General features: G+C 45.6%; 1 protein-coding gene and 1 long non-coding RNA gene across 10 annotated transcripts; both read left to right on the top strand.

The window, feature by feature from the left end:
• Positions 1 to 2536: 2536 nt before the first annotated feature.
• On the top strand, positions 2537 to 10995 carry LOC125537843 (putative protein phosphatase 2C 38). The gene is made up of 5 exons (XM_048701159.2): positions 2537 to 3481; positions 8059 to 8433; positions 8569 to 8686; positions 10048 to 10271; positions 10364 to 10995. The coding sequence occupies exons 1-5, from the start codon at positions 3014 to 3016 to the stop codon at positions 10763 to 10765; spliced, it is 1587 nt and encodes a 528-aa protein (XP_048557116.1). The 5' UTR covers positions 2537 to 3013; the 3' UTR covers positions 10766 to 10995.
• Positions 10996 to 20172: 9177 nt separating this feature from the next.
• Positions 20173 to 26931, top strand: LOC125537842 (uncharacterized). Of its 9 annotated transcripts, none has more exons than XR_015616676.1 (10): positions 20174 to 21897; positions 21981 to 22232; positions 22324 to 22391; positions 22546 to 22640; positions 22760 to 22982; positions 23420 to 23604; positions 23754 to 24516; positions 24794 to 24930; positions 25339 to 25480; positions 26521 to 26931. It is a non-coding gene; the product is annotated as an uncharacterized LOC125537842 (long non-coding RNA). The 9 variants fall into 9 exon arrangements; XR_007296111.2 differs by lacking the exon at positions 22760 to 22982 and having other exon boundaries at positions 20182 to 21897; positions 23754 to 23900; positions 24406 to 24516; XR_015616674.1 differs by having other exon boundaries at positions 20173 to 21897; positions 23420 to 24516.
• Positions 26932 to 27491: the final 560 nt, after the last annotated feature.

The raw sequence follows: 27491 nt of genomic DNA, 5'->3' as shown, positions 1-27491 counted from the left end.
CTTTGGACCGTCTGCAATAAACTTGTGATCCAGCGTGTTCCTCTTCGATGTGTCACTGATGCAATTTTAAAATGTGTGGCTATTTGCAGCTTTGGCGGCCGCTTAGCCGCCCCCAGGATCGGGACGCCGTCAACATCACCATTGCAGATCTTCACGCGATGGCTCTTCGCTTGGCGCCGCTGCTTCCTCCACCACCTCCTGAGCCGGATTAGCCTGCTGCAGCTTGTACTGCCTCATTTTCTCCTTTAAGGGCTTGTTGATCTGTGCCCTCAGCAGAACCCTTTCGCACTATGTTTCTCTATTTTCTTTGCGTGTGTGTGTGTGGTGTGAACTTACGTTGGATGTAGTGGCTCTACTTTATATATAAACGGGGCGAAAGCCTTTTTCAGTATATCCAAGCTCCAGAACACGTGACCAGAGTGGGTACTTCATATTGCATGTGGCTTTCGGAAACACGTCGAATTATGTTATTCATGCTACTATAATGTATCTAGTATGTGAGAAATGAATTGGTCCATTTATAGCCCACTTCAACTATTAATGTCTCTCGATGCTTTTTTCAGAGCTACCTCAACTCGTTGTTGGTGACTACCCAGTATTGGAATGTATTTGGTATGTGAGAAATGAATTGGCCTATTCATAGCCCGCTTTAATTATTAATGTCTCTCGACGCTTTCTTCAAAGCTACCTCAACTCGTTGTTGGTGACTACCCAGTACTGGAACCAAGACGTCACAAAGGTAAGGGGTGTTACTTTATGGAAACTTTCAAGCATATGAGTCACATGCACTAGATGATACCCCCTCTACTTTATACCATGGGAATAGGAACAAGTATGATTTTTGCGTGAGCAGGCCGAAAAGGCAATCTTTAACTTTTGCCATGTCTTGTTATGATTCTTTAGAAGTTGAATTATCTGAGATTATGGAGGGGTTGCACTTTAATGAACTACTCTGCCTGTTCTAACCGAGACCCACCGTCTAAAAGTGGTGAATTTGGTTTGAAGCTCGGAGACAATCAGATTGTGCTTATGTTTTTTCACTATACGAAATAAAAGATAATATGAGAGATCAGAATATTACTCGTGTACATTACTATTAAAACCACTTCATGACAAACTTTGGTAGAACTGAAGGCCAAATAAAATATGAGAGGCCGAAATATTACATGTGTACATTACTATCAGCATGTTGTAAGCCACTTCATGACAAACTTTGGTAGAACTGAAGGCCGAACAACAATGTTGTTATGTTCGCTATAAGATAAAAGGGGTTGTAGTGTTTTCTTAGTAATACTACAAAGTATTTATTCTCAAAATAATTAAAAGAGGACGACGATAACTGCCACACATGTGGACGTTAAGGGGCCTGCCTATATGTTTTGTATGCTGTCTAAGAGGACAAGCCCACATGCCTATATGTGGGCAAAACAACTACCGCCCACACGCCTCTTTTTTTTCTTGCGGTCCCTCTCACACGCCTACGTGTGGGCAAAATACATAACGCCTACACGATCTCTCTCAGCCACCTACCTCTCGGTCCCGCACGCCCCGTGTGACAGTCATCACGCGTCCCCGCAGTTGCCATGGTCCGGACCCTCTTCAATGTCCGTTGAGCTGCAGTTGCCATGTCGCTGAACTACAGTTGCCATGGTTGCTCAACTGCAGTTGCCAGATGTCATTTTGGACAACTGCAGCTGTTGTCATGTATGGTCTGGTTTATTATAGTTGCCATGATTTAAAAACTTTAGAGGTTGCCACCTACTAACACTAAGCAGTTGCCATGTATGGTTAGGTTTACTACAGTTGCCATGATTTGAAAACCTTAGGAGTTGTCACCTACTAACACTAGGCAGTTGCCGTGTAGCGCTACAAAGAGACATGACAAAACATCATGTTCGAGTAAAAGAGAGAGTTGCCATCTGCTTACAATCACACTAGGGTAGTTGCCGTGTACCCTGCAAAACACATGGTAACTGACATGTTCGGGTAAAAAAAAGAGAGTTGCCATCTGTTTACAAGCATACTAGGGCAGTTGTCATGTACACTGCAAAACACATGACAACTGGTAGCTTGGGTGTGGGAGAGAAGACGGACAATGTGGGCGAGATGGCAAATGCCCACACACAAACCCTTATGCGTGAGTGAAAACTGACGTGTGGGCGAACTGCTAAATGCCCACACACCAGCCTCTCCGTGTGGTGAAACGGACGTGTGGACGGTCGTTGAATGCCTACACACCAGTCTAGTTCTATGTGGCATCACAAACATGTCAAGATTTATACACCCACAAACGAACGCGGATTCGCGTGTGGGCAAGATGCAAACAGCCACACATGTGGACGTTAGTGTTTCCTTAGGTGGTCTTTTGTGAAAGGGTGCTCACAGACAAACGGAAAAGGTAAACAAATTTCAGCGGGACACCCATGGCCATTCACTCCAGTTGCCGACCGAGCCCCTTGCAACGTGTTTCTCTGGGTCCGTCGCCGTCTCAGGACAACCACGCAACCAGCCGACGAAGAGGCCCCACCTCCCCTCTTCCTCCCCGCCCACTTGCCCCCTCCTCTCCCTTTCCGCCACGGAGATTCTTGCCTCCGCCTCTCTTCTCCGGTCCACACCCGCGGAGGCGCCGCGCAGGCCACGGGAGAGGAGGGGAGGTGGCACCTGTTCCTGTTGGGCTTCTTGTCCTCTCCAGCTCCCCTTTCGCCGTCGCGATAGAATAATATCGTCGATTGAACCAGTAAAACTAATGTCTTTGCTAGTATTCACCGTGCGTGTTCCACGCCCCAGCCAGCGCCCTCCTTAGTGCCCGCCACGCCCTCCTCGTTCGCGCCCTTGCAGCGACCAGTTCTTGCGTCTACTCTTCGCCACACCGAGGTCCATCCATCTACCAAACCACCCTGCTCTCCTTGCAAGATCCGACTCCGGCCAAGAGATTCGCTTCTTGCGCCAAGATCCTGACCTGAGCAGATAGCAAGAGACGAGGGAAGGGGGCGGAATCATTCGAAGCGAGGGCATGGTGGCGGTCGCGGCTGGGAGGCGGCCCGTGCTCAGCCGCCGGAGGTCCGGCTGCGGTGCGGGCCAGCAGCAGCTGCAGCACCCGCAGGCGCAGCAACAGCGGATGCTGGCGGTCGCCGTCGCCGCGCGCGTCGCCGCCGCGAAGCCCGCGGCCACGGAGGCCGCTTTGTATGGCGGCGGCGGCGGCGACGGGTGCTGCGTCGATTTTCTCGTTTGCCTGCTCCGGGGGCTCGGCGTGACCCCCGCAAGCGCGGGGCCTGCGCAGTTCAAGTGGGCCGCTCGACCGCTGCGGCGGAAGCGGAACGGGGGTTCCTCGCCAAGCGGCGCCTCCGCCGAGGAAAGGCGTCCCGGGCTTATTAGGGACGCGCCCGGACGCATCGCCGGCAACGGCGCCTGCGCTAGCGCCTCACTTTACACGATGCAGGGCAAGAAGGGGGTCAACCAGGACGCCATGGTTGTCGTGGAGGTATACTCTTTGAGTTCTTAATTCTGTATTTTTTTTCCATTTTTATCTTCTGTTAATTCCACGGGTGCCTTTCGGTGATGTGTGACTCCTACTGCATATGCTCCACAAGTATTTGGATACGATGAAAAGGATGTCTTCATGATTTTGTTCGTCGTGAGCCAATCCTGATACTTGCATGAAGAAACATAACTGTCTGATTGGGGCAAAATTTTAATACATGTCTTCTTAGGTATGCTTGAGCTGGACAAAGATTTTTTTACTTTCACGTAAGACGCACATGTGGGGTCTTGCTGTAGAATGCCTGTTTGATTCAACAACTTCTGGAATAGAATACCATTTTCATTTGTCTCGTTTAAGTGGGCATGGATTGCCATTGGATATGGCCGACTGAATCGCCGGCAGAGTGTTCTAGCTGGTAGTTTAATTGGGCTCAATTATTGTTCTCCCAAATGGAGAAACCTGTAAGCAGGCACATGATTCTTATCGTTATCTTAATATTTCCTTTTAAGGACGATCTTATCTTCTCTTCGCATGAACTCCTAGAGTTGAATACATGAGACTTGTCATTTCTTTGTGTTTTATTAACTGGAGCATATTTCATTATATCCATCGGCGGAGGACTCGTTTGGGCAAGGCCGGGTGGCCGCCCTACCTTGATTTTTCGAACAAAAGAATATACACGTACGCCGCTGTATCATGTACTCGCTGTGGTTGGGGGGAGGAAAGGGGAGACCTGGTGGGCCATGAGCCCGTGAACCAGGAGCTCAGCTGGACCAGGCCATGGCCTCAACAGTGACGGCGGACGAACAAGGGGGTAGCCAAGAATGCCTAGCAATATGCGGCGGCACCAGCAGGTAGGCGGACGGCGGCGCCAGCGTGGGTGCCAGCCTGTTCCAGGCCACAGGTCACAGGGAAGCAAGTACGCAGCTGCGGAACAGCGTAGGCGGGGTGCAGAGCAGTGCAGAGGTGGTGCCAGCGGCAAGTGGCCATGAAGGTTTTGCATGATATATTCTTTTACGCTCTAGAATCCGTCCGCCCTACCTCGATTTTGGTCCATCCTCTGCCACTGATTATATCCATGAGATTTTATTAAATTGTTTATCTCCAGAGTTCAATAAGTTTGAACAATACAATCCCATGGTTTGTTGTTGTAGTACCTTGTGTAGCGTGTGGTCTTCACAGTTTTCTCCTCTATGAATGTTATTATCAATTTTTCCGTGGTCTCTTAAATGTTCATTTTATAACACCATCATTTACAATTTACATGTTTTACTTAATGCACCATCATTTAAGGTTTTATATTGTATATCAGAGCTGCAATTTGAAGGAAAATAATTACTATTTTCATTTGCCCAATCTAGAAATTTTTAGTCCTTCTATGATCAAATTTTAGGAAGTTTAACGATATGAATACTAAAGGACCGTTTGAAAAAAGAACAGGAGGAGAACGTTTGTAACAAGCTAGCGCTTCAGATTGCATCTTGCATGTCCTGTCCTTAAACCAAAATATCTGTTGTAATACCGATTCATTAGTAATTAGGTTTGAACATAGTTGAATCTTTTTTTCTTTTCAAAACGGAGGCATAAGCTTTGCCTCATCCATTAATTAAGAAAGGAGAATAGAGTTTGTTACACCACACCGATAGTACTATGGGTGATGGGTCATTACTCTCCTGACATGATGTTGCTCAATTTTTTTGCGCCCGCCACAACCCAAAGTTTTGCTCCCCTCTTAATGGTGCCAAAAATGATCGGTGGTGGTGTTTGACTTGTGTCAGAAGACACGTGCGTTTCTCTCATTCCAAATAGTCCAACTAACAAGTACGGTGAGAGATGCCATAGCCTTCCTATTGTGAATGTTGTTTCTCGACATCTTGCACCATCAATGCCAAAGAGTACTTCATTGCCCAAGCCGCCTTGTCAATAGCATGAAGGCCAGGCCAATCCTTGACTAAGTTCCAAGGCCTAACGGTGAAGCGACATTTGAAGAATAGATGTGCCCTGCCCTCATGCAAGTTGGTAAAGCGGGCAAAGGTCACAATTTTGCCAACCCCGCCGAGCAAGCCTATTGTCCGTCGAAATTCTATCTTAGATTGCAAGCCTATCATCCGTCGAAATTTTATCTTGGATTGCAAGCCAAGCAAAAAATTTCACCTTTGGCAAGGCCCAAATGCCCCGAATGAAGCACGTCGAGGTGGAGCCTGTTGATCCAATGAATTGTGCCTTATATGCTGAAGCCGAAGAGTAATGCCCACTCATGGAGTTGTGTGTGGCTTTGGAGTCGCCAAAGCGTAACAAATCGCCGTAGGTGCTCCATGGAAAGGATCTGGTCAGGTTTGATCTTGTGAATCCATGCATCATCCGCCAAGGCCTCTCCATCCTTTCAATTTTTCCTTGAGGATGCCATGTAAATGAGCGGTGCAATGTCCTTTAGTTTTTTTGCCATTTAGCCAAGGGGAGTCCCAAAAGGGGGCAATGACACCTTTACCAATGGTTGTGATGGTAGAAGCATAGAAGAAGTCAACGTCCACATTGTCACACGAGTTCCCCATACCCACCCAAAGCTTGCCGGGTTCCTTCTACTCATACCAAAGCCAGCGCAAACGTAAGGCACGTGCTAACTTTTCAAGGTCAAGCACGCCAAAGCCCCGTAGCTCTTTTGGTCTGCACATTGTGGCCCAATTAACTTTGCACTTGGCACCGGTGATCTTGTTTGTTCCCACCCAATAGAAAGCCCTTTCAATTTTGTTGACGCTCATTATGACCTGCTGCGGAATGATGAGGGTAGTAGTATGGTAGATGACTTGCGAGGTGAGCACTGCCTTAACAAGAGTGGTATGCCCGTAGCAGTGACATTTTGCCAATCCCATGGGACAAGCGTCACCACCACCTTGTCTTCTAGGAATTGGAAATCGGCTCTTTTGAGCTGCCAAATGGAGAGGAGGAGGCCCAGGTAGCGGATGAGGAGTGAGGCGTGAGACGCCGACAGACTATGAAGGATGTCCTCGAGATTACGGGTTGCTCTCTCAATGGGACATAGGACCTTTTTGGAAGTTGACCTCCATACCGTTGACCTCGGCAAAACTGCCCAAGATGCGTGTGAGGTTGTCAATATCTTGTTTAATGGGGGCCATGAAGACCATCACATCATCGACATATATGGAAGTTCTGCAAACAGCTCGACGGCCTCTAAATTTGTGAAGCAAGACATGCCTAGTGGCCAAGTCTAGGACTTGTTGGAGTGTATCAATGGCAGTGACGAAAAGGAGAGGTGAGAGGGGGTCTCCTTGGCGAAGGCTACGACCATGCTTGATGTGTGTGGGGGGGGGGGGGGGGGGGGCTACATTGAGAAGAATCCGAGGAGTGGAGGTACATAGCAAGGCAGCAATTCATTCTCAAAATTTACTTGGAAAGCCTCTCCATTGAAGAGGATCATGAATGTAACCCCAACGCACCGAGTCAAAGGCTTTGTGGATGTCAACCTTGAAAAGAATGGCAGGAGTTTGTACACGCATACATAAAATTATCATGGATGCTTCTCTTTTTTATGAAAGCACTTTGGGCCTTGGAGGTAAGGCTATTCATGTGAGGCCCAAGGCGAATCGCGAGCATCTTGGCGATGGCATGAGTTAGACTAATTGGTCTATAGTCACCAATCCCCTCCGCTCCATCTTTCTTAGGCAAGAACACAACATTTGCAGAGTTAAGCAATTGGAGGTTAGCAACATGGAGGCTACCAAAAAGGTGGATCACGCGCATGACATCAACTTTAATTGTGTCCCAACATCTCTTGAAGAACAGTCCGGTAAAACCGTCATTTGACATTTGGCTAATGACATGACACACTTCCTCCGTGATGAAGGGGTCGTCAATAGCACTAAGATCACAATCCTCAAAATGAAATTGTTCCCAGTTGAAGTCCTTTCTCTCACTTGCCTTTCGGATGATGTGGGAGAAGTGATCGTGGATGATTCCTCTTTTTTCTCATGCTCGGTGACCCAACCATTGTTATACTCACCCGATGAATGTGGTTCTTTCTCCTTCTCGTATTGACACGCCTATGGAAGTATTTGATATTGGCATCGCCCTCTCTCGGATTTGCAATTCGAGCACATTGCTTCTTTCTTGAATGCTCAAGGACCGCCAAGCTCACCACCCTTTTCTTGAGCCTTGCCCGAAGATCTTGCTTGGCATGGTGTAGGATCCGGGACTCCTGGCCCACATCAAGCTTAAGGATCTTTAACTAGTATGTGAATCAAAATCCATCAAATGTGACTCTCCGAAACTGTGAGCTCACCCATATGATATAAGCAAATATAATTTTCCCTGTTTAGTGGACTACAGTTGACAACACATTTATGCATGGCATGCACCGTTTGATGCACTTTGGCGTTCTTGGAACCACGTGTTATCTGATGACCAAGAGTTTTCCTTTAGCTATAAGTCGCGTAGGCTTCGTGGTTCTGACCTGCTTGTAGGCTGAAACTGTACGGATTGTGCACTTCTTTCTCCTTGTTCAATGATGTCCTTTTGGGCATTATATAGTTGATTTTAACGTGTTTGCATTCCGCTTGCAGAATTTTGGTTCAAAAGATGGTACCATCTTTTGTGGTGTTTTTGATGGCCATGGACCACAAGGCCATTTGGTTTCCAAGATGGTCAGAGATCTTCTCCCTGTGAAGTTGAGTGCAAATATAGCCAGGGATGAATACAAAGAGTTGTCAAATAACACTGTCACAAATGGGACAACTGAAGGAGATGCTGTGCAAACTGTGGTTGAAGATACCGATGCTACCCTTGGAGCTTTAGAGAATGGAGGGTACCCAGAAATCTTCACAGCATTGAGAACTTCATTCTTGAGGGCATTTTATGTAATGGACAGGGATTTGAAGTCACATAAAAATATTGATTGTCTGTTCAGTGGAACCACAGCAGTCACATTGATCAAGCAGGTATTTTCGTTGCAACAATGATTCTACTTTACTTTATTGTGGAACTTCACTTGATATTTCTTACTTTGTACTTTACTTTGTTGTGAAGCTTCGCTTGATATTTTTTATTTTAACATGTTCTTGCTATTTCTACAGGGGCAGGATCTTATAATCGGCAACTTGGGGGACTCTAGAGCTATATTGGCCACTAAAGATGAGGATAATCACCTTTTTGCTCTTCAACTGACAGTCGATCTCAAACCAAGCATCCCAAGTACGTTATATTTTAATGATCCCCGTGTGTTCTTTTAAAGGTCTACAACACAATTTTTTCCTCCTTTTCCTTGTGTGACTCTTAGCTACCTTTTACTTTCTGTGTTACAAAGAGTTCTAGTAGCAGTAACACTTTTTTCATTATTTTTGCTGAATCAGCGTTATCGTATAGTCAATTTCTTAAATACATCATGCATCAGTACGTGATAATGAAACTACATGATATGATATATGCATTGCAAAACGTGTAATTTTTTTGCCAGTGTCCTGTTGTATTTGTTCTTAAATTTACCAAAGCTCTTCAACTATGGTGATATTTTATAGATTACTTTTTGGTTTCTAGTTAGGTGGTTTCTAATTTGCTTGTTGGAGCAGTTAGGATGCTGGGAGTATTTCACTTGTGGGTTACTTAAAATCGGATGCATGATTCTACTTGCTGCCTCCAACTAAAAACACCCTAATTGAAGAACTCCTTGTATGGTATGTGCACAAAATTTGGAAACATAACTGAAAAGGTCTCAGGTCGTGACACTGTAGGATGTATTGTGCCTTAGAAAATTATTTTAACAAATAAATGAAGTTGGTTTATTTACATGACATGTGGTAGTTTTATCAAATATCTATGACAACAATATTTTATTTTTTTTGAAAAGTGATTATAATATAATTCTGAAGTTATGGTAAGATATGAGAATTATTATACTCCCTCTGTTTCAAAATGTAGTCCATATTAGGTTTTTTATAATTCAAAACATTTCTATGTTTGACCAAGTTTATAATTTTTTTCAACATCCACAATACAAAGAGGGAGTATTTAAGTAAAAATATTGTATTGAACTTTTTACAATCTGCCCTGCTTTTTGTGAGTAAAAAGCTCAATCTGATTTTCCTTTTTTCTGATCTGATAGGGATGTAACAACATGTTGCATCTGCTGTTCAGTTTTAGATCTGACTTTCTTCAGAGTCAGTTCTTTAAAGATACCTTGATATCAAAACTTTGAATTGGTACTAATAAAAAGTGTAAATATAACCTATCATGGACACCACACACTCAAAAAACTTATCATTGACAGTACAAACTTGAGAACGGGCCCACATGTTAAAATTTTGGACCTGACATATCTGGCCCGAAACGACAATCTTTTTTACATTGCATTTTATGCAGGGAGCAGATTTTGATATTCCAATAGCTCACTTTGTAATCTTAACTTCAGATTTCATGTCCCACTCCCTTTAAGGACGTCACAAGCTTATTAATATCTTGTGACGACAATGCTTTTGTGGTTTACATTTTCTCTGGGAAGAACTGTATTTGTTATGAGTAGATGCCCATGTAAATGAAGCAAGATGCATGTTTTGCAGGTGAAGCAGCACGGATCAGGGAACGGAAGGGCAGAGTATTTTCTCTCCCAAACGAGCCAGATGTTACTCGTGTTTGGCTTCCGAAGTACAACTCCCCAGGGTTGGCCATGGCAAGAGCGTTTGGAGACTTTTGTCTAAAGAGTTATGGTGTAATTTCTGTTCCTGATGTTTCGTACCATCACATCACAGAAAAGGATGAGTTCGTTGTGTTGGCGACTGATGGGGTGAGCAACTGACCACATATTAACTTGGAACATTTCTGCGAGCTAGATGGTTTTTGTGGCATGTGATCATCTAATTTCTTTGGTCACTGTAGGTGTGGGATGTACTTTCAAACGATGACGTCATTAAGATTGTCAGTGAATCCACTTCAGAGGCCTCAGCAGCAAGGCTTCTTGTCCAAACGGCTCACCGTACGTGGAGAACACGGTTTCCCACAGCAAAAGTTGATGACTGCGCCGCTGTCTGTCTATTCTTGAAAACAGATTTGACAAATAAATCGTCCGATTCAGGAACCAAAGATTTCGCAACTAATGTGGAACTGGACGGTGGTAAGCATTTCTCGACTGTCAAATCAAGCACTGTGGTTCCTACAGATCTTGCTACCGCATTCGTAACAGGTAATGAGTGGCCTGTCCTTAGCGGCGACCCAATGCCTGCCACTCCGACAAATTTGCTGACGCCTACTTCAGCTGCAAACCAAAGCATGAAAGGTTGAACTTGCCTGCCAGCTGAGATGCTCAGTTAGTTCAAGAGCTGTGTGACTTTGTTTTGCTTACACTGGCCAATGTTGATGGGAAGCCAGTGCGAGTTCTACTCGCAAGTGGGTGTAAGCCTCGATTTTGTTCTTTTGTAAAGTAAAAGGTCAGTTATAGGTTGTGATTGGTTATATTTGTTCTTTGTCCATATAATAATGACCCGTCCTCGTTGACGGCATTGCTAGATTCATCTATGCCTCCTGGCCGTGTCTTTGTTATTGCATTTGTGTTATGTGTACATATTTTCTTAGCATCTTTCGAGAAATTAGAAGCTTGTTTTTAAAATTTTAGTTCACTGTGCAAAATTATTCTGGGGCTAGGTTTTACGTAACCTGTGGCCTTGGACTTCTTTTCCCCAGTAAACCCTAGGTTCTGTCCTAAATTCACTCTTTCGGCGGGTCAAAGCGTCAGTCTTGAATATTTGGATCTGTCTTTGGCCTGCTTGTTTGGATCGCCATTTTGAACCCGATTCTTTCTTGTGTGGCCAGTATCCATATCTTCGTAACCTATAAAAAAAACATATCCATATCTTAGTATGTGCATTTCTACCACACTAAACCGTTGAACATGTTGCATACTTAACTGTGGCCAACATTCTGTGCTATACAACATGGTAACTCGAAAAGCTGCCCTACGGAACATGTAGCTTTTGTGACACTCTAGCCATACAACATCTTAAGTTGAATTGCCGTCCTACAAAACCTGCCTTCTAGCAAAATTTGATGCCACTTTATCTATCTGGTTTTGATTCGATGACTCACGCCTTAATCGATATTAACATCCTTCTGCAACATTGCCTTAAAAAAATAGTGTCTGTGAGTCAGTATCAATATCACCATCCTTCCGCGACATTGATTCTAAATATCAAAAGTGTCTTCCTGAGGTACCAAATTCTCATCAAGGTTAATCTCCTCATTGTCTCTACTTGTACTTAAAATGCATCTCATGCACTTAATTTCGTTATATTAAGCTTAAAACATTTTGATTCCCAAGTATGTCTTCGTAGCTCTAATTTTCTATTAACCCCGTTCGACTATCATCGACTAGTACCATATCATCTACAAAGAACATATACCATGAGATAGCTTTTTTTGTATATCTCCTGTGACCTCAAGCACTAAAAAAAATATAAGGACTCAACGCTGCCCTTGGTGCACTCCTATTTGAAAGTCATCAGTGTCATCATCGCTTATTCAAACACTTTTTCTTTGCGATGGAAATAGGGTGTTTTATTTCAAACTCACAGAATTACAATCCTTAGCAATAAGTTCAGAAATAAAAGGAGGGGGTTGGTTAAGCCAGCACGCAGTGCTATCCCCAGATCTACCATAATTTGCTAAGCAATGTGCAACTTTGTTTTGATCACGAGAAACTTTAACACGAACAAACACCCTATTCTCCAGTAAACCTTTGATTTCTGCCAAAAGATGACCATATGCTGATCTGTCCAGTGAATCATTAGGTAGTGCTGATAAAGCTGCCAAACAATCAGATTGTAGCTGAACTGGTCGATTCGACCGTTGAATTGCGAGACTTACTCCTTCTATAATCGCATGTAACTCCGCTTCCAGCGCCTCATTACAGTGACAAATGCGTCGGTAAGCCACAAAAATAACACCACCCTTGTCATCACGTAAAAACCATACCTGATCCTACAGCTCCGTCTTCCGCATAATAAGAACCATCAACAAAGAGAGCTACCCAGCCCGGCGGAGGAGCCGGCCAAGGAAGACATGGCAATGATGACCGAGTTTTTTCAATCACTGGTTCCATCAAGATTGGAGCTTTACCTTTGATCACCTCTTCCACACCCATACAGCCTAATTGTAGCAAAGAGTTAAGATAGCTGCATAGATAATCACAAGACACCTCCGTCGGTGGAATAGGTTTGGCATGCATGACTTCATTACGTAAATGCCAAACCCTCCAGAGCACCATAATGATCATGTCTCGGACATTGCTCTGCTGACCAGCAAGCAAGTGAAGAAACCATTCATCACCCGTACATGCAATATCATACCTGTTGGGCAATGGTCAACGGTCCTTCATTGCGTCCCATAAGCTTGCCGCGTTGGGACAGACTAGTAAAGCATGAAATGACGATTCATCTTCTCGCCCACACATTCCGCATGTTGCCCTTGTACCAATATGACGCCGATTCCTCTCTAAGTTAGTTGCTAGTGTACCAGTAATTACCTTCCATGCAAAAACTTTCATCTTAGGAGGAATCAAGGCACGCCATACAATATTCCACATACCACGTTCACCACCAGGACATGTGCTGCTTGCTCCTTGCGAGAAACGGTCCATGTGCTCACCCATAGCTAAATGATAGGCGCTCCTAACTGTGAAAGATCCCGACTTCTCAAAAGGCCAAGCAATAAAATCTTCCCGTTGTCTTGGCGACGTACGAATTTTCAAAATAGCTTCAACATCAACGTGACAGAAAAATTGTTCCAATAAATTTACCTTCCATGCACCATTAGCATCCAGAAAATCAGCAACTTTATTTAGACGACAATTTCTTTTAGGGGAAATAGGCGTAAAAGGCATACCCCTAGGAATCCATGGATCTCGCCAAGTTCGAATAAGATTACCATTGCCGACTCGCGAGATCATACCTTTTTTCACCAAGTTCAATCCATGTTCGATACCCTTCCAAACTGCTGACGAGTTACTCGGAAAAACTGTATCCAGTAGATTTCCATTTGGATAATATTTAGCCCGTAGTAGTCTTGCACAAAGCGATTCAGGTGCAACAAGGAGTCGCCAGGCTTGTTTAGCAAGCAAAGCTTGATTAAACGCCCTCATATCCCTGAACCCCATCCCTCCTTTGGATTTAGGTAGAACAAATTTATCCCATGCCAACCAAGCCATCTTTTTCTTATCATTTTGCACGCCCCACTAGTAATGTCTCATCAACTTGGACAAATCATCACATACCGAGAAAGAAAGTTTGAAAACACTCATTACATAGGTGGGGATGGTCTGGGCTACAGATTTGATCAAAACTTCTTTACTCGCCGAAGATGAGTATCTTTCACTCCAATCCACAAGTCTCTTGCTCATACGTGATTGTAAGAATTCGAACCTCCCTTTATGCATTCGCCCGTCTGGTATAGGGAGACCCAAATATTTTGCATCAAAAACTTCCTGAGTCACACCAAGAAACCTTTTGATCTCCACAGAAACCGTATCAGGACAATCATCATTAAATAAGATGGAACACTTGGATGGGTTAATAAGTTGACCCGTAGCTGTAATATCATCATACATGTCCTTGATGAGGGCAATGTACTTTCTTGTGATGGTACTTTTTCAAAGCCCACCACATTGATATCTTGCTGCAGGCCTTCTCCAAGGCAATGAACACCATAAATTGTCCTCCGAGGCATGAAACCAAACTTATCTTTTGTTTCATATTCTAAACTTATCTTTTGTTCCATATTCTGACTCGTACAGATGCTCATATGGTCCGCGTACTCCTGATCCGGCCCATCCGTGGAGTAATTGTCGTGTGTGTCGGACCCACACGATTGGACGATGGTTCTAAGAATTGGTTGCCCAAATGCGTGCTCTCAGAAGAAGAGGCAGCGCCGGGATCTTGTGAAGACATTTCTGCAAAATACAGATAATATTTATAAAAACAATAGTATTCAATAAAAATGGAAATCGTTTCAAATCAACCGGCTGAAGATACGCGCAGCGTCAACCGCCTTGCTAGCCAACCACGTGTCCCCTGCCTCGGCCGTGATCCTGGACTTCCGCACTGCCTTTTTTTCCGATATTAAAAAACAGTATAACACAACTAGAGTAGTTAAGAGCCTCCACAGCGATTTGGCTGTCTCACCCGTCGGATCCTAGGACGTACAATGCAGATCGGGCGTCCCTGGTCGCCCGCGCATGTTGCACACCGTCTCTTGGGCCGCTGCTCCAGGAAACTACCTCCCGTTCCTGCCAGTAATCGGGCCATTAAGGCCCACTTATTCCGACTCAGACGCAACCCAACTTATCCAGGTTTCAGCGCTATCCCATCCCGAATGAACAGTTCCTCGGCAATTCCTATTTGACGCGCGCGGGCGGCAAGCTGTCGAAGAAACGCTCGCAGCTGTTTCGTTCGCGTGCATATTGGGCCGGCCCACTACGGGGTTCACGTGCTTCTTTTTCGTTCGCTCATGTTTCTTTCATTAGTTTTTTTTTCTTCCACGTTTGGTTTTCTCACTTGTTTTCTTCTTCTGGTTTTGTTCCGGTTTTCTTCTTCTAGTTTTGTTTACGTTTCTTCTGGTTTGATTTTCTCCTGTTTCTCTTCTGGTTTTTGGTTTTTGTCCTGTTTTCCTCTTTTGGTTTTGGTTTTTCTCTTTTAGTTTTGTTTTTTCAATGAATATACAAATGTTCACTATGTTTCTTAATTTTGTTCATTGTATATTACACAAAGTTCGGTGTGTATCCGAAAATTGTTCAGCGCGTATATTCATTTTAAAAAAAATGTTCATTTTATGGAATTGTCCTCCGAAGATAAATGTTCAATGTGTATTTTTAAATTGTTCAGGTTATATCACAAAAATGTTAAATATGTATTTTTCAAATTGTTCAGCATATATGACAAAAATGGTTCAATGGGTATTTGAGAAATGTTCATCGTATATTATGAAAATGTTCAACGTATATCAAAAAATGTTCAATGATCAATTTTTTTATTTTTGGATCAGTCAGTACATATACTAGTTCTCAAGTACTCACGCAGTGTTTTGATTGCAATGACGCAGCAGCTCCAGTGGTAAGGAACGCTAACTCTCTATCGTTGGGTTGGGAGTTTGATTCCTACGTACAACATTCTTTTTTAGGATTTTTGGCACTGGCTCGCTGTAACGCCAAGAAACGGGCCGGTCCATCCAACCGTGCCTTGCGCGAATGCTCATCTTCTTGACGCACGCGAGCGTCAGCTAGGGGCTCCCCAGTTCCTCCGTGCCGCCGTTTCTTCCTCCTCTCCGTACGCTGGCGTTCCTCCATCCTCGATGCGCCGGCGATCCACCGGCGTTCCTCCATCCTCGATGCGCTGGCGATCCACCGTGGGCGAGATTATGCTGCGGCGACTGACTCCGCGCCGGTACGTTCGCCCCCCCTCCTCCGTAGCCCCTTCCTGCTACATCGTCCTTCATTCGAAAATATTGTGTGGAACCATGGTCCACTCGAACCTACGCTCGGAGCCACACATCTCAGGGCAGCTTCTGTGGAGATCTGTGTATGACGAGTGTGGTAATGCATAGTGGAAACAATTAAGTCACATGGCGGGAACCATCCCGCGTTAATGCTACTGATTGCTAACAATATAGAGAATAAAATAATGGGCCATTCTTGAAAGAAGTGAGAGCTGTCTCCCATGCAATTGCACTGTTCACGGCTGTTTTAGTGCATACAAAATTTTAGATGTTGACATATACACCATAAATCTACTGGCAACACAGTGAGAGCATCTGAAATTTGTGCAATATCGAATATTTCTGGAATACTATCTAATATTTTTGTTGCATGCTAGAGTTCTAATTTATGGTCAATACGGCGGCATTAAATGTTTTTCCAGTTCTAGCTTTTTTGGATATCTTGAGAATAGACTCGTAGTCATAAGTGGAAAGTTTGTTATTCAAATAGCAATATTCAGACTTCTCTCGATGTACATGTGGCATATAGTTTTTACTGAACATTGTTTCCATAAAAAAAACAGTTCCGACAAGCCTGGCATAGAATTATTTTTGTATTTCTCGTGCTTGGCTCCTGTGCTACAGTAGCATGGGAAGGTGTGCCAGCTCATCATGCCTCAAAAAAATATAGAGACCCCAAGCCTAGGCATCGCTAACGGAGAGACATATTAAGAATGATAGCACGACATAAGAGAAATTTGAATCTTGACAGATTTCGGATCCACATGTGAGTCATGCTAGATCGGACGGCTTTGACTGTAGGTTCGGCTGAACCATGGTTCTAAACCTCTCCTCTCGTTCTTTATGCCTTGCAGCTCTATCGCATGCCCTCCGCTCCCGTAATCGAAGCCGCCATACACGAAGCATCGGGCCAAGAGACGGTGCGCGACGCTCGCGGGCGGACAGGGACGATGTGGGGCATGAAGTTTTGACGATGTTGGTGTCTTTGTATGTTCCATTCCCTATTTCAGGTTCTCACCCTCCGCATACAAAAAATCATTCAGATTAACTTAGAGCATCTTCAGCCACGTCCCCAACAAGGCTCTCCAGGCGAGTTTTCGGCCGCCGGCACCAAAAAATCGGTCCAGTCGCGTTCCCAAGGGCCCAATTTTCGCCGTCTCGGGCCGAAATTAGCATCGGCGGACCCAACCCGATCCCGGCGTGCTGGGGGCGCTGGGCGAATCGTTTTTGGCGCGAAAGAGCCGCGGGCCCTCCTTACCAGTGACTCGTCTCGCTTCTCGCCGCTTCGTCGTCCTCATCGCCTCGTTTCTCGCGGCGAATCAATGCCAAAACTGCCGCGCGCTGCTGCGCCGGTCAGCCTCCGCCGTTGATACCTCACGGGCGGCGCAGTGAAAACGAGACGACGCGCGTCTCATCGCATGCCACGCGTAACGCGACGGCCACACGTACACGCGGCGCCTCCGCCTACATAAAGCCGACCCCCAGCGCGCCGGTGGCACGCACAGAGTCTCCACCGCCGGCGCCACCTTTCTTCCCTTCCCCCCTCTCCTCTCACCGTCTCTAGCTCAAACAATGGCCGAACGCTTCCCAGACGACGGCGCGGCGGCGAACGGCTTCGGCCGCCGCCACCTTCACGAGTACGAAACTCGGCTCCTCTTCGAGGCCGAGTACCCGGTCCCGCCGGACATGCGGGTGCCCGGGGCCTGGAGAATCAGCGCCGGCGGGGTCCCGTGCCGCCCACCGGGGCGGCGCGGCGCGCGGAGATCGCGCGCATCCGCTCCTCCCTGTCGTGGGCGGCGAGGGAGGGGCCACGCTACGTCCCCGACAGCCTGCTCTGGGAGCCACACTTCCGCCGCCGCCACGCCGAGCAGCTCGAGGCCACGAACGGCGTCGTTCCCTCCGGCAGGCTCAACTCCGAGGGGCGGCGCCGATGGTGGGGCGTGCCCGGCCGCACGCTGGAGGCCGTCCTCGAGTACATCGAGGGCGGCAACACGCCGAGGCTAGAGTACCCCTCCCCCGGTCCTTCTCTCGCCGTCGTGGGAGCTCGTGGACGCCGAGGCGCATGGACCCCGGGGCGTCCTCCTCCTCGTCAGGTCGGTCGACCGGCTCTCCCTGCCTCCGCCCCGCCAAGCCGGAGCCCCAGGACACGCCTGTCAGCGCGCACCCGCAATTCCGGCGTCCGCATCGACGACTCCGCCCCCGCCTCTGGCCGCCTCGCCCTTGTCAGGCTGAAGCCGGAGCCCGGCTCCCCGCGGAGTACGAGGAGATAGCCCGGCGCGGCATCTCCGACGAGGACGCCATGCAGTGGGCGCGGAACGACTACCTCCGCGACGAGATAGTCCGGCAGCGTCGGGCCCTGGAGGAGATAGCCGCCCGCAAACGTGGGCGCGAGGACGAGCACGACATCGTGGTCCTCGACAGCGACGACGACGACGACGCCCCCGAACCATCCAACCCGCTGCGCCAACCGAGGGAGGGTTGCAGCAGGGACGGCGGCCGCGGCGGAGGCGACGACGGCGGCGGCGGCGGCGACTACATGCGGTTCTACAGCCACCTCGGCATGTAGATCTGCAAGGGCGGCGGGCGGCGAGGAGCGGCGAGGGAGATGGCGAGGAGCAACCTAGTAGTTTTTTTCTTTTTGTAAAATATTTTAAATATGAACGAACTCGCTGAAGTTTGATTGAATTTGCGCTGTGTTTGTGCCGTAATTTATATTTTCAAGAAAATGTGGGCGCCGTGACTGGGGGCATTACACCTCCGAGCGCGTCGTTTATCGCCGATGCGTCTCAGAGGCGATTTTTAGCGCCTCTCGGGGGCCAACGGCTGAAGATGCTCTTAACTAATCACGTCATGCAGGTTTGGGAGGAAATAAAGACCGATACATATGCAATCGAGGTGACTTCTTACATCAGATCCTCAACCAACAGTACTTTTCCTGTTTTGTATGTCTTGTTTTTTTATAACCTTTGGCAGTTATGGTTGCATCTGGAGAATTTTCAAAGCTGTCTGCATGTTTTGTTATATCCAACAAAATTCATTCCCAGTTTCCAAGCCTGAAGTGTCAGCTCTGCATCTAACTTATGATGGATTCTAATTGATTTGAGTGTCAAACAAATCATGTCCAAAGTTTCGGTAAATATGTTCTCATGCTTATTACATATTACACTTTTTTGGTCTTCAATGGTATTGTAGTTACCTATGTAGGTACTGCTTCGTGTTCACTTGCTGCTCCACCGTAAGCTCTATTTTGTTCAACTCCTGATGCATCCACTCCCACCCTCTAGCTTCCCAAGGCAAGTCAAGAAGACCGAGATGAGCGTGAGAAGGAAGGACTGGAGTAAAGACGAGTACCAGGGTGCAACATCGTTCCATCCCTACTAACAAGGAATGGCAGCATCGCGAAGTGGGCGCAAAAGGCATGTTATTTCTATGCATAATTTGTCTTTAGATCCAGTTGTTCCTTTCATGAGCTGTTAAAAGTTTGTGTTGATCTACTTTGCAGAAAATGTGTGTGCTCTTTCAAAAATGAAATTCTTTTTTCTCCTGGAGAGGCACCACATATGGTTTCTTGACTGATGAATGTGTCCCACTCGGCTTGATCAAATGCATTCTTGCCAAATCCTTCTATTTAATCTTTCTTGTTACTACCATCAAAATGTGTTGATGACATCAGCAATGAAAAATAGACCAACTTAAAAATAAGCAACATGTAGTTTTGCTATGGACACATTTATATTTTATGGTTGCAAATATATATTTTCAGCAGTACCTATCATTTAACTGTAAAACTTGTCGGGCGCGACAACGTGGGCTATCATGGTCTAGTTGAACATATAAAACATAATTGGTTTGCTACCAATATTTGACTTGCCAAATGTTGACACTGTCAACTATTGGCAATACCGAGACTTGTCAACTATTGACAACTTTATATGAGAGAGACAAAACAACTCGTAGTCAACCAAATAGTTGCCAATATTTGGCACAATGCCAAACATTGCTAAAATACCCGCCCGCATTGCGCGCGCGCCACACGTTCGCCGCAGGATTGGGTTGCTCGAAGTGCAACAGTGTATTTTTTGGCTGCTGGCGTCTGGTCAGCCGTCCACTTTTTTTAACCTTCATGACTGCTTCAAAAGAGGATGATGGGTGGGGTCGCGAGCCTATAGGCCCATAGAGCAGAGGGAGGGTTTTCTAGAATCTGGTGAACGAGGCAGACCAATCCACTTCCGAAAACGAGATCCTTGACAAGAGCCAGGCCAATCCTCTCCCGGAAACCTAGCGCTCTCGGGACAATCCTCCGCGTCCCCTCCTCGCTGCGCCGCCTCCTCCTCCCCTCCACTTCTCTCCTCCTCCTCTCGAAGGCCCAGCGCGTTGTAGCCGTCGCCGCTCGTCTCTTTCTTCCCACGACGCCTCCCCATCCTCCATCTGCAGTCGCCGCGGCTGTGGGCGCGCAGCGGCGAAGCGGGAGGCAGCGGCAGGCGTAGGCGGGCGGTGAAGGGAGGCGGACGCGGTCGGGCCGTGGCGGCGGCGGGCGTGGCGGCTGCGGAAGGGCGCAGCAGAAGCGAGCAGCGCTGGGCGTGCAGCGGCAGGCGTAGGCGGGCGGTGAAGGGAAGCGGACGCGGTCGGACCGCGGCGGCGGCGGGCGTGGCGGCTGCGGAAGGGCGCAGCGAAAGCGAGCAGCGCCGGGCGTGCGCGGGGCAGCGCTGAAGGGCGCGGGACAGGGCGCGGCCGGCGCGTGCGGTGCGCAAACGAGCCGCGCACGGGGTTGTCAGGCGGGGCGAGCAGCAGCGCGCGTGGGTGGCGCCCAGAAGCAGCAGCGGGCTCGCGCGGGTGGCGCGGGGTGCGGCCTGCAGAGCCGACGGGCGGTAGCGGGCGGGGGCACACGCCCAAACCACCAAACCCCAACTCCGGCGGCCTCCTCTCCCTCCATCGCCGCTGCTCCGCTCGATCTGGGGCCTCCCCTCGCGTCTTCCAGCCACCAATCCCTCCGCTCTCGAGCCCCGTGTCACCCCCTCCGCCTCCTCCCCTTCGTGTTTCTACTCCTCCCGCTAAGGCTCCATGGCGGCGGACCGGCTCAAGGCGGGGGAGCGGCGGATGCGTCGGCGGCGGCGCGAGAGGAGCGGTGGTGGCGGCGTCGAGCTGCGATGAGGTGCCGCTCGGGCACGAGACGACGGAGATGGTGGCGGCTGTTCCGGGGCCCGATCTGGGGAGGGTACGAGGCAGGGAAGGACGCCGTCGTAGCCTTCGTTGGTCTTCCTTCCGCCCCTTTTGCTCCCTCTGATTTGCCCTCTTCCTATCCCTCTTGCTCGCCAGCGGCGACTCCTCCCCTGCCTCCGCACGCCGTCCTCGAGTTGGAGGAAACGAGGACAACATGCGGTCGAGCTCAGGCCGGTGACATGTGCGCTGTCCGTCTCTTATGTTTCCCTTGTGTCTCTTGGGCTGAGTTTTACGGCCAGTATTGCCTTAGTGAGATGTGTTGTTGAGTCCAAACTGAAATTTCGTCCCAGATGCTACTACTACTGATTACTCGCAGTAATCAGAAATTTGTACTTATGATACACAAATCAGTTACTTTACTACTTTGCCTATTTCACTAACCAGTCTTCATATAAATATATAATAGAGGATAAGGCCATGGAAGCCCGAATGGGTTCTGCTGGTGGTCACACTGGTAGGAACGGCATTGCCTGTTAGTTGTTATGAGAAGTATGTTGGGAGATTGCCACCTTCCTGAAAATCACTGGACAAAGAAGCCATGTGATGGAAAACCAGAGTGCCAAAAGAAGGTGGATTTGGCAGTTGCTGCTCCATGAGACGAGTTTATTTGCCTGCTCAAAATTCAGACCTGGAAAGGATGAAACCAGATGGAACGCAAAAGCTACATGGCAGAGCACATTTTGGGCACTGGTTCGTTTGGCGCCGTCTTTCAGGTGATTATTCTAGCCAATGTTTGTTTCTCTGTTTGTGTTGTCCATCACCAGCCTGATGTTTAGCGAAATGGTTGCATGTGTAGGCTAAATGCTTGGAAACTGGGGAGACGGTGGCCACTAAGAAGGTACTGTCGGGAGCTGCAGCTTATGCGTTCGATTAACCATTCCAATGTTGTCTCCCTCAAGCACTGCTTCTTCTCAACCACAAGTGGAGTGAGCTGTTTCTGAACCTTGTCATGGAGTATGTCCCGGAGACGCTCTACCGCGGGCTTAAGAACTACAGTAATGCCAAACAGGGGATGTCACTTATCTACATCAAGCTCTACACCTATCAGGTTTGTGAATTGTCAATGAATAAATGTGAAATGTGTGTCTTCCATTGTGCAACTATTCTAAGTCAATTCTACATTGGTGGTGTCTATTCAGGGGGCTCGTGTACATTCATTACTGTTCCTGGAGTCTGTCACGGGGATGTGAAGCCACAAAATGTTTTGGTATGCATCAGTCAATACTTGCTGTGTGCATCACTTATGCAGAGGCCAGGGTCACCCCCTTCTGAAAAAACAACGAACAGTGAACATATTAGCTCGGTTATCATGTGTTCTCATGCTTGCTTTTGAACTTGCCTTCACTTGCTTCCTTATACAGGTGGGTAGGGCCTTTGGATGGGAATCATCTTCGGTATTTTGGTCCAGGTCTTGTTGTTCGTGGCCATCACACTGCACACCATCTGGCAAAATAAGGTATGTGTTCAAAGGTTGTAGCTTGACTAGGCCATTTCTGGTTTCTCAGATTTAGGATCATGTGTGTAAGTATAAAGTAAACCATGTTTCGTCAACTGAATATGTGTATGTATGCATAGGCAACAAAGTTGAAGAACAGAGTCTTCACTTCTTCTCTTCCAGCGGATATCCTAGCAAAGTGAAGATATGGATAGGTGCTACTGAAGTAGCCAACATATGCTTAGTATGGAAGAGAGCGTGCCGGTGTACAAAATAGCGAAGCAAGTGTGATTCTGAGAAAATCCGCATACAAGTATATCGCAGGGTCAATGCTATATTATTCTTAAATGAAAATTACACTAGGTTGGCTTTTAATTAATATATACTTGGAGCATCGATAGATTTACATATTATTTTTAACAGCCTAATTACTCCACGTAACTACCACATCCATTTTGGTATGTGGTATCGCAAGTGTAAATTCAGGAAAAAAAACTATGTTGGTTAGTGCGAGCTGCAAATTTTGTTTTTCGGTATGTATAGGTATTGTGGGTTGTAACACACCATGGTTAAAACAAAATAAACAAGCCGTGAGCTTAACTCGAATGATACAGCCACTCAGCTAGGGTGACTTACCGAAATGAATATGTCGAGCAGAAGGAGCTAGAGTGAGATTGTGTTGTACCAGTTATCAAATGATATTTTTGAGAAGGAAAGAGTAGCAGTCTAAACATATTAGAAAAACAAAAGTAGATTGGTTTACCCTAAAAGTTTACTCAACCTTATTCTTTATTGTGCAGCAACCATGTTGACAGCCTGGCATCTCTTTGTTCCATTCTATTGACTTCATGTGGCATTATGTATGAAGCCCTTTGAGCACAAATCTTTCTATGGAAGGACCTTCATGGGATTTGGAGTGCTCAATGGCATCTCAATTTGGCTTCTCAATCAGAGTCTATGTTTCAACTCTGTTGGTTTCTATCAGGTAAGCATTGTTCTTTGTTTCTGTCCAAACTTCTAAAAAATGAATGGTCAGTTCTTTTTGGTGTTGGAGTTGCAACTGTGGCTGAAATCCTAATTTCTGAAAATAACTCTGAACCATGTACTCCCTCCGTTCCAAATTACTCGTCGTAGAAATGGATGTATCTAGAACTAAAATACATCTAGATACATCCATACATGCGACAAGTAATTCGGAACGGAGGGAGTATATATTTGCAGGGCAAGTCGAGTGCATTGGTTGGATCTAGATTCCTGATATTGCATAGGACTCGTCAAAAGGTTAGCACTTATTCTATAATGTGGGTCACACAAAAATCAAAATTTTAATTTCTGAAATAAGACTGAATCATGTATATATTTTCGGATAACAATTTGCCTCTAATATCTATGTACCTTATTATTTTGTCGCCGCTCTTCCGATTTGCTCGGGTACCTTATTATTTCTCCCTATTATAGTGTTTTCTCAAAGTTGTAATCCCATACCGTAATTAATTCCTTATAGTATACTTGCTTTTGCTCCTGTCATTATAACGAACCTATTTAACTCATGACATGTGTAATGGTCATTTGTACCCATTTAATCTCTTCTGGAGCTCTTCATGAATCTATGCTCTATTTGCTGAAGAGGGTTCAGTGCAGTGTCTTCAAAGGTCGGGAAAAAATGTTATGATGCAGAGGGGACAGCATCTTGAAGGGAGCAATGTTTTGATACTTGCTTTATAGGAATTCTCTTTCTTTGCCTAGAACTTGTGATTTATGGCTGATGTCTATTCCATCTTTGCAGGTGCTTCTCAATTATAGATGGAAAACTTACCATGGAGGCACATAGCTTGCTGATTTTGCTTCTAGATTGGCCCTTGAGAGGGAGACCGACGCAAAGTTCAGCAGGTTTCAGGTGTGCGACCTCTATTCCTTGTGTTTGTTTCCCTCGCTGAGCTTGGGCATTGTACATTTTGGTAAATATAGTTAGTTACTTTGTTTACTGGCAATTGTGAATATTCAGAGCACATACATGCTTGGTTTACTTCAGTTAGTACCTGCCATTCAGTAATCAGGACTGAAGAAAATGTGCCTCCCTATTACTGTGACCAAATTAAGTAAACTTATACAATAAGCTTGTTCATTGTTTCACTTGTGGAAACTAAACTACTACTCTGTTAAATTCATTATAGTCATCTTTAAAGGAGTTGTGGTTGGTTGCCATTGTGGTGAAGTAATTTCTTGCTGAAGCACCGGTCTAAATTTATCATTGGTTTCGCTGGTGCTGCATGTAAGTGGGATTACTAATTGTTCCATTGGTTTTGCTCTGGTGAGTTCTTCCCCATATACCTTTGATGCTTTTGCCTCCATACCTTCGAGCTGGTATTTTTTTCAAGGTTTATCATGTTTTTGTGGTAGTGTGACTGGCTCAGAGTTTATAATCATTTGTCTTCTTCAATGAATGTCTGTGCTATGATATTCTGTAAGGCTAGGCACACACTAAGTTGGTCAATGCTTTTGATCTAGCTTGTTGGGAGATAATGAAACAATAATGTTTATCTGCTCACAATGCCTTATATTGATTGTTCTGGATAGGTATTTTAATCGTAAGAGATGTCTCCAAAAAAGCAAAAACAACAATTCACTGTTGATTTACTTTGCTATGATTGCTCCCATTAGATTGTCCTTAAATCATGTGCAAAGCTGAAGTATTGTTCGCTGACTATCAACCTGACAGATCAGATGGGATGATGATGCAGAGTGTTAAAAGGCCTAATGGGTTATCTCGTTGGTAGATGAAGCTTGTTGGATTGATTTCAGGCCATTGAAAACAGATGACACCATGCCTCCCCCAGTTAATGAACATGTGTCGCTTCCAAGTAATAATGAATTTTCTATTCTCTTTGCTCTGCTGAACTTTCTTTTCTTTTGCCATTTTGGCTGGTAGTCTTTGATAGAATTTTGTGATATCTACCTGACTCCACAAGGTCATGCAACATTAAGAATTGCTGGGTTTGAAAAACACAGGATGGAATTGTTAATTCATTATCTCTGTCTGAAGCAAGACATATTTGGTACACTGTTGAATAGAGTTGATGTATCAGCATGAGTAACATTGTGATATTCTAAGGGTTGGTGTTAAAAACCCACCTAGAAACCATTGTTTTCCCAGCAACTATGTGGTTCATATGTTGATATGATTGTTTACTGGTAGGACAACCAGGAGGTAGTGCAATATCCTTATTAGTTATACTCAGGGATGCAAAATCTTCACCTGATGATTCCACCCCTTTTTACATGACACTAGCTGCCGCATAGTAAAGTGTCTCGCCGATGCTCTTTACGACACCAACTGACAGATTAATAAGTGCACTCATAGAGAACATAACAAGGTATTTTAGGAAGTGCTTGGACTAGGTTCAAATTTTTGACAGTTTTAGGCACGCTTTTTTTTACAGTGTTGGTTTCAAAAAAAATTTCCGACACAGTTAGACTTTCTGAAATACAGCCTTGAACTACACATGAAACAATAGTGTTTATTTGGTCACCAGCAAGATGATGATGTGAAACGAATGACTTTGTGTCTTTCAGAGTTTCTACCATTAAATAGTTTCTCATAACAGAATATTTGCTAATATTGGTAGCTAAAAATGAGATACTTATGCTTGTTGATGCCTTCCCTTTTTGTAGTAACATCCATGTGTCCAGCATATGTAGAATATTAGATTTTTTTGGCTGTTTATTGTAGTTCGTTCTCAAGGTTTGGAAAATTCTTTAGCTATATTCCTTGTCTCAAGCGAGCATGAGCAATATCTTCTTTATGCTGCATGCCGCCAAGTTTCCCTATTTTAGATGGTTGTGTATTTTTGCTTCTAAAAAGGGATATGTATTTTATTAATCTTACTATAATTTGTGGTAGGTACATACTGAAGGATGTTCTGAGGCTAGCACCTGGTTTAGAAGTTTTGCAATTCACAACAATACCTCATAATTTTGATTTGATGTCCAGAATGTCAATTGAAGAATGAGCCTATGAACTGCATTGTATTTTGTAATATTTCCTTATATATGGTGCTTGTGGCGGGTTTTTTTTTTTTGCAATTATAAGTTTACGTTTATGGGTATTATAGAGTCCTTTCTTTTTCTACAAGGGGCAGTAGCCGTGCCATTCGATTCGAGGGACAAAGAGTTGATCACAAAGGGGTAGCACTCAGGATATATACACAAGAGTATAGAACCAAATTATATGATGTAATTGACCACTATTTCTATTAACTTCTCATGTACAAATGTTCACGAGTTCATGTATTAAGTACATTTTATTGTGTCACTTGTGCTTTCTCTTTTTAATGCAAGTTTACAGCTACTCGGCGTTCCTAATTGCAGACTCAACTATTTTGACCTACTGATCTAATTTGTGGCATTATTACCTTTAGAAAATATTTGCATTTAATTTCCTTTATGTATAGGGGGTATAAGTTCTTACCAAATGTACTCAAATATACGGCTATTGAAAAAATGCAAAAAATTTCAACACAAACATGGTTTTAAACGGGTCTTTGTGCCATTTGGCGCAACTGGTCATCTAGTAGGATTAATCCATCACGCACTCACTTCTTCGGTTGCTGCTACTTTTACATCAGGAGTATATAGTGCGGCTGCAGAACCGCCGTTGCCAGCCTTGTCGTTGCTGAGCAGGAAGCTCGGCTAGGCACCTACAACTCCATATGCACACGGTCGACGGCCTGCTGCCCCTACAGTATTTCTATCTTTGCTGTGCTAGATGTCCATGTCTAGAACAGGGTTCTTCAAGGCATCGAGCTTTGTAATAGCGTGAAGTTGCCAATTTATATTTTTTATAAATGTTGCAATGTGCATCTAGAGCTGCAT

Source organism: Triticum urartu, chromosome 2A (assembly GCF_056163025.1).
Source record: "Triticum urartu cultivar PI428250 chromosome 2A, HENAU_Tu73, whole genome shotgun sequence".
NCBI classification, from domain to species: Eukaryota; Viridiplantae; Streptophyta; class Magnoliopsida; order Poales; family Poaceae; genus Triticum; species Triticum urartu.
Note: the sequence above shows the minus strand (reverse complement) of the source record. Positions and strands in the feature narration are given on the sequence as shown.

What these genes read in the sequence shown, in the direction of transcription:
- LOC125537843 (XM_048701159.2), top strand. Translation starts at nt 3,014, where the DNA reads ATGGTGGCGGTCGCGGCTGGGAGGCGGCCCGTGCTCAGCCGCCGGAGG. An exon ending in CAGTCACATTGATCAAGCAG is followed by an intron (nt 8,434 to 8,568) that starts GTATTTTCGTTG and finishes CTATTTCTACAG; the next exon opens with GGGCAGGATCTTATAATCGG. An exon ending in TCTCAAACCAAGCATCCCAA is followed by an intron (nt 8,687 to 10,047) that starts GTACGTTATATT and finishes CATGTTTTGCAG; the next exon opens with GTGAAGCAGCACGGATCAGG.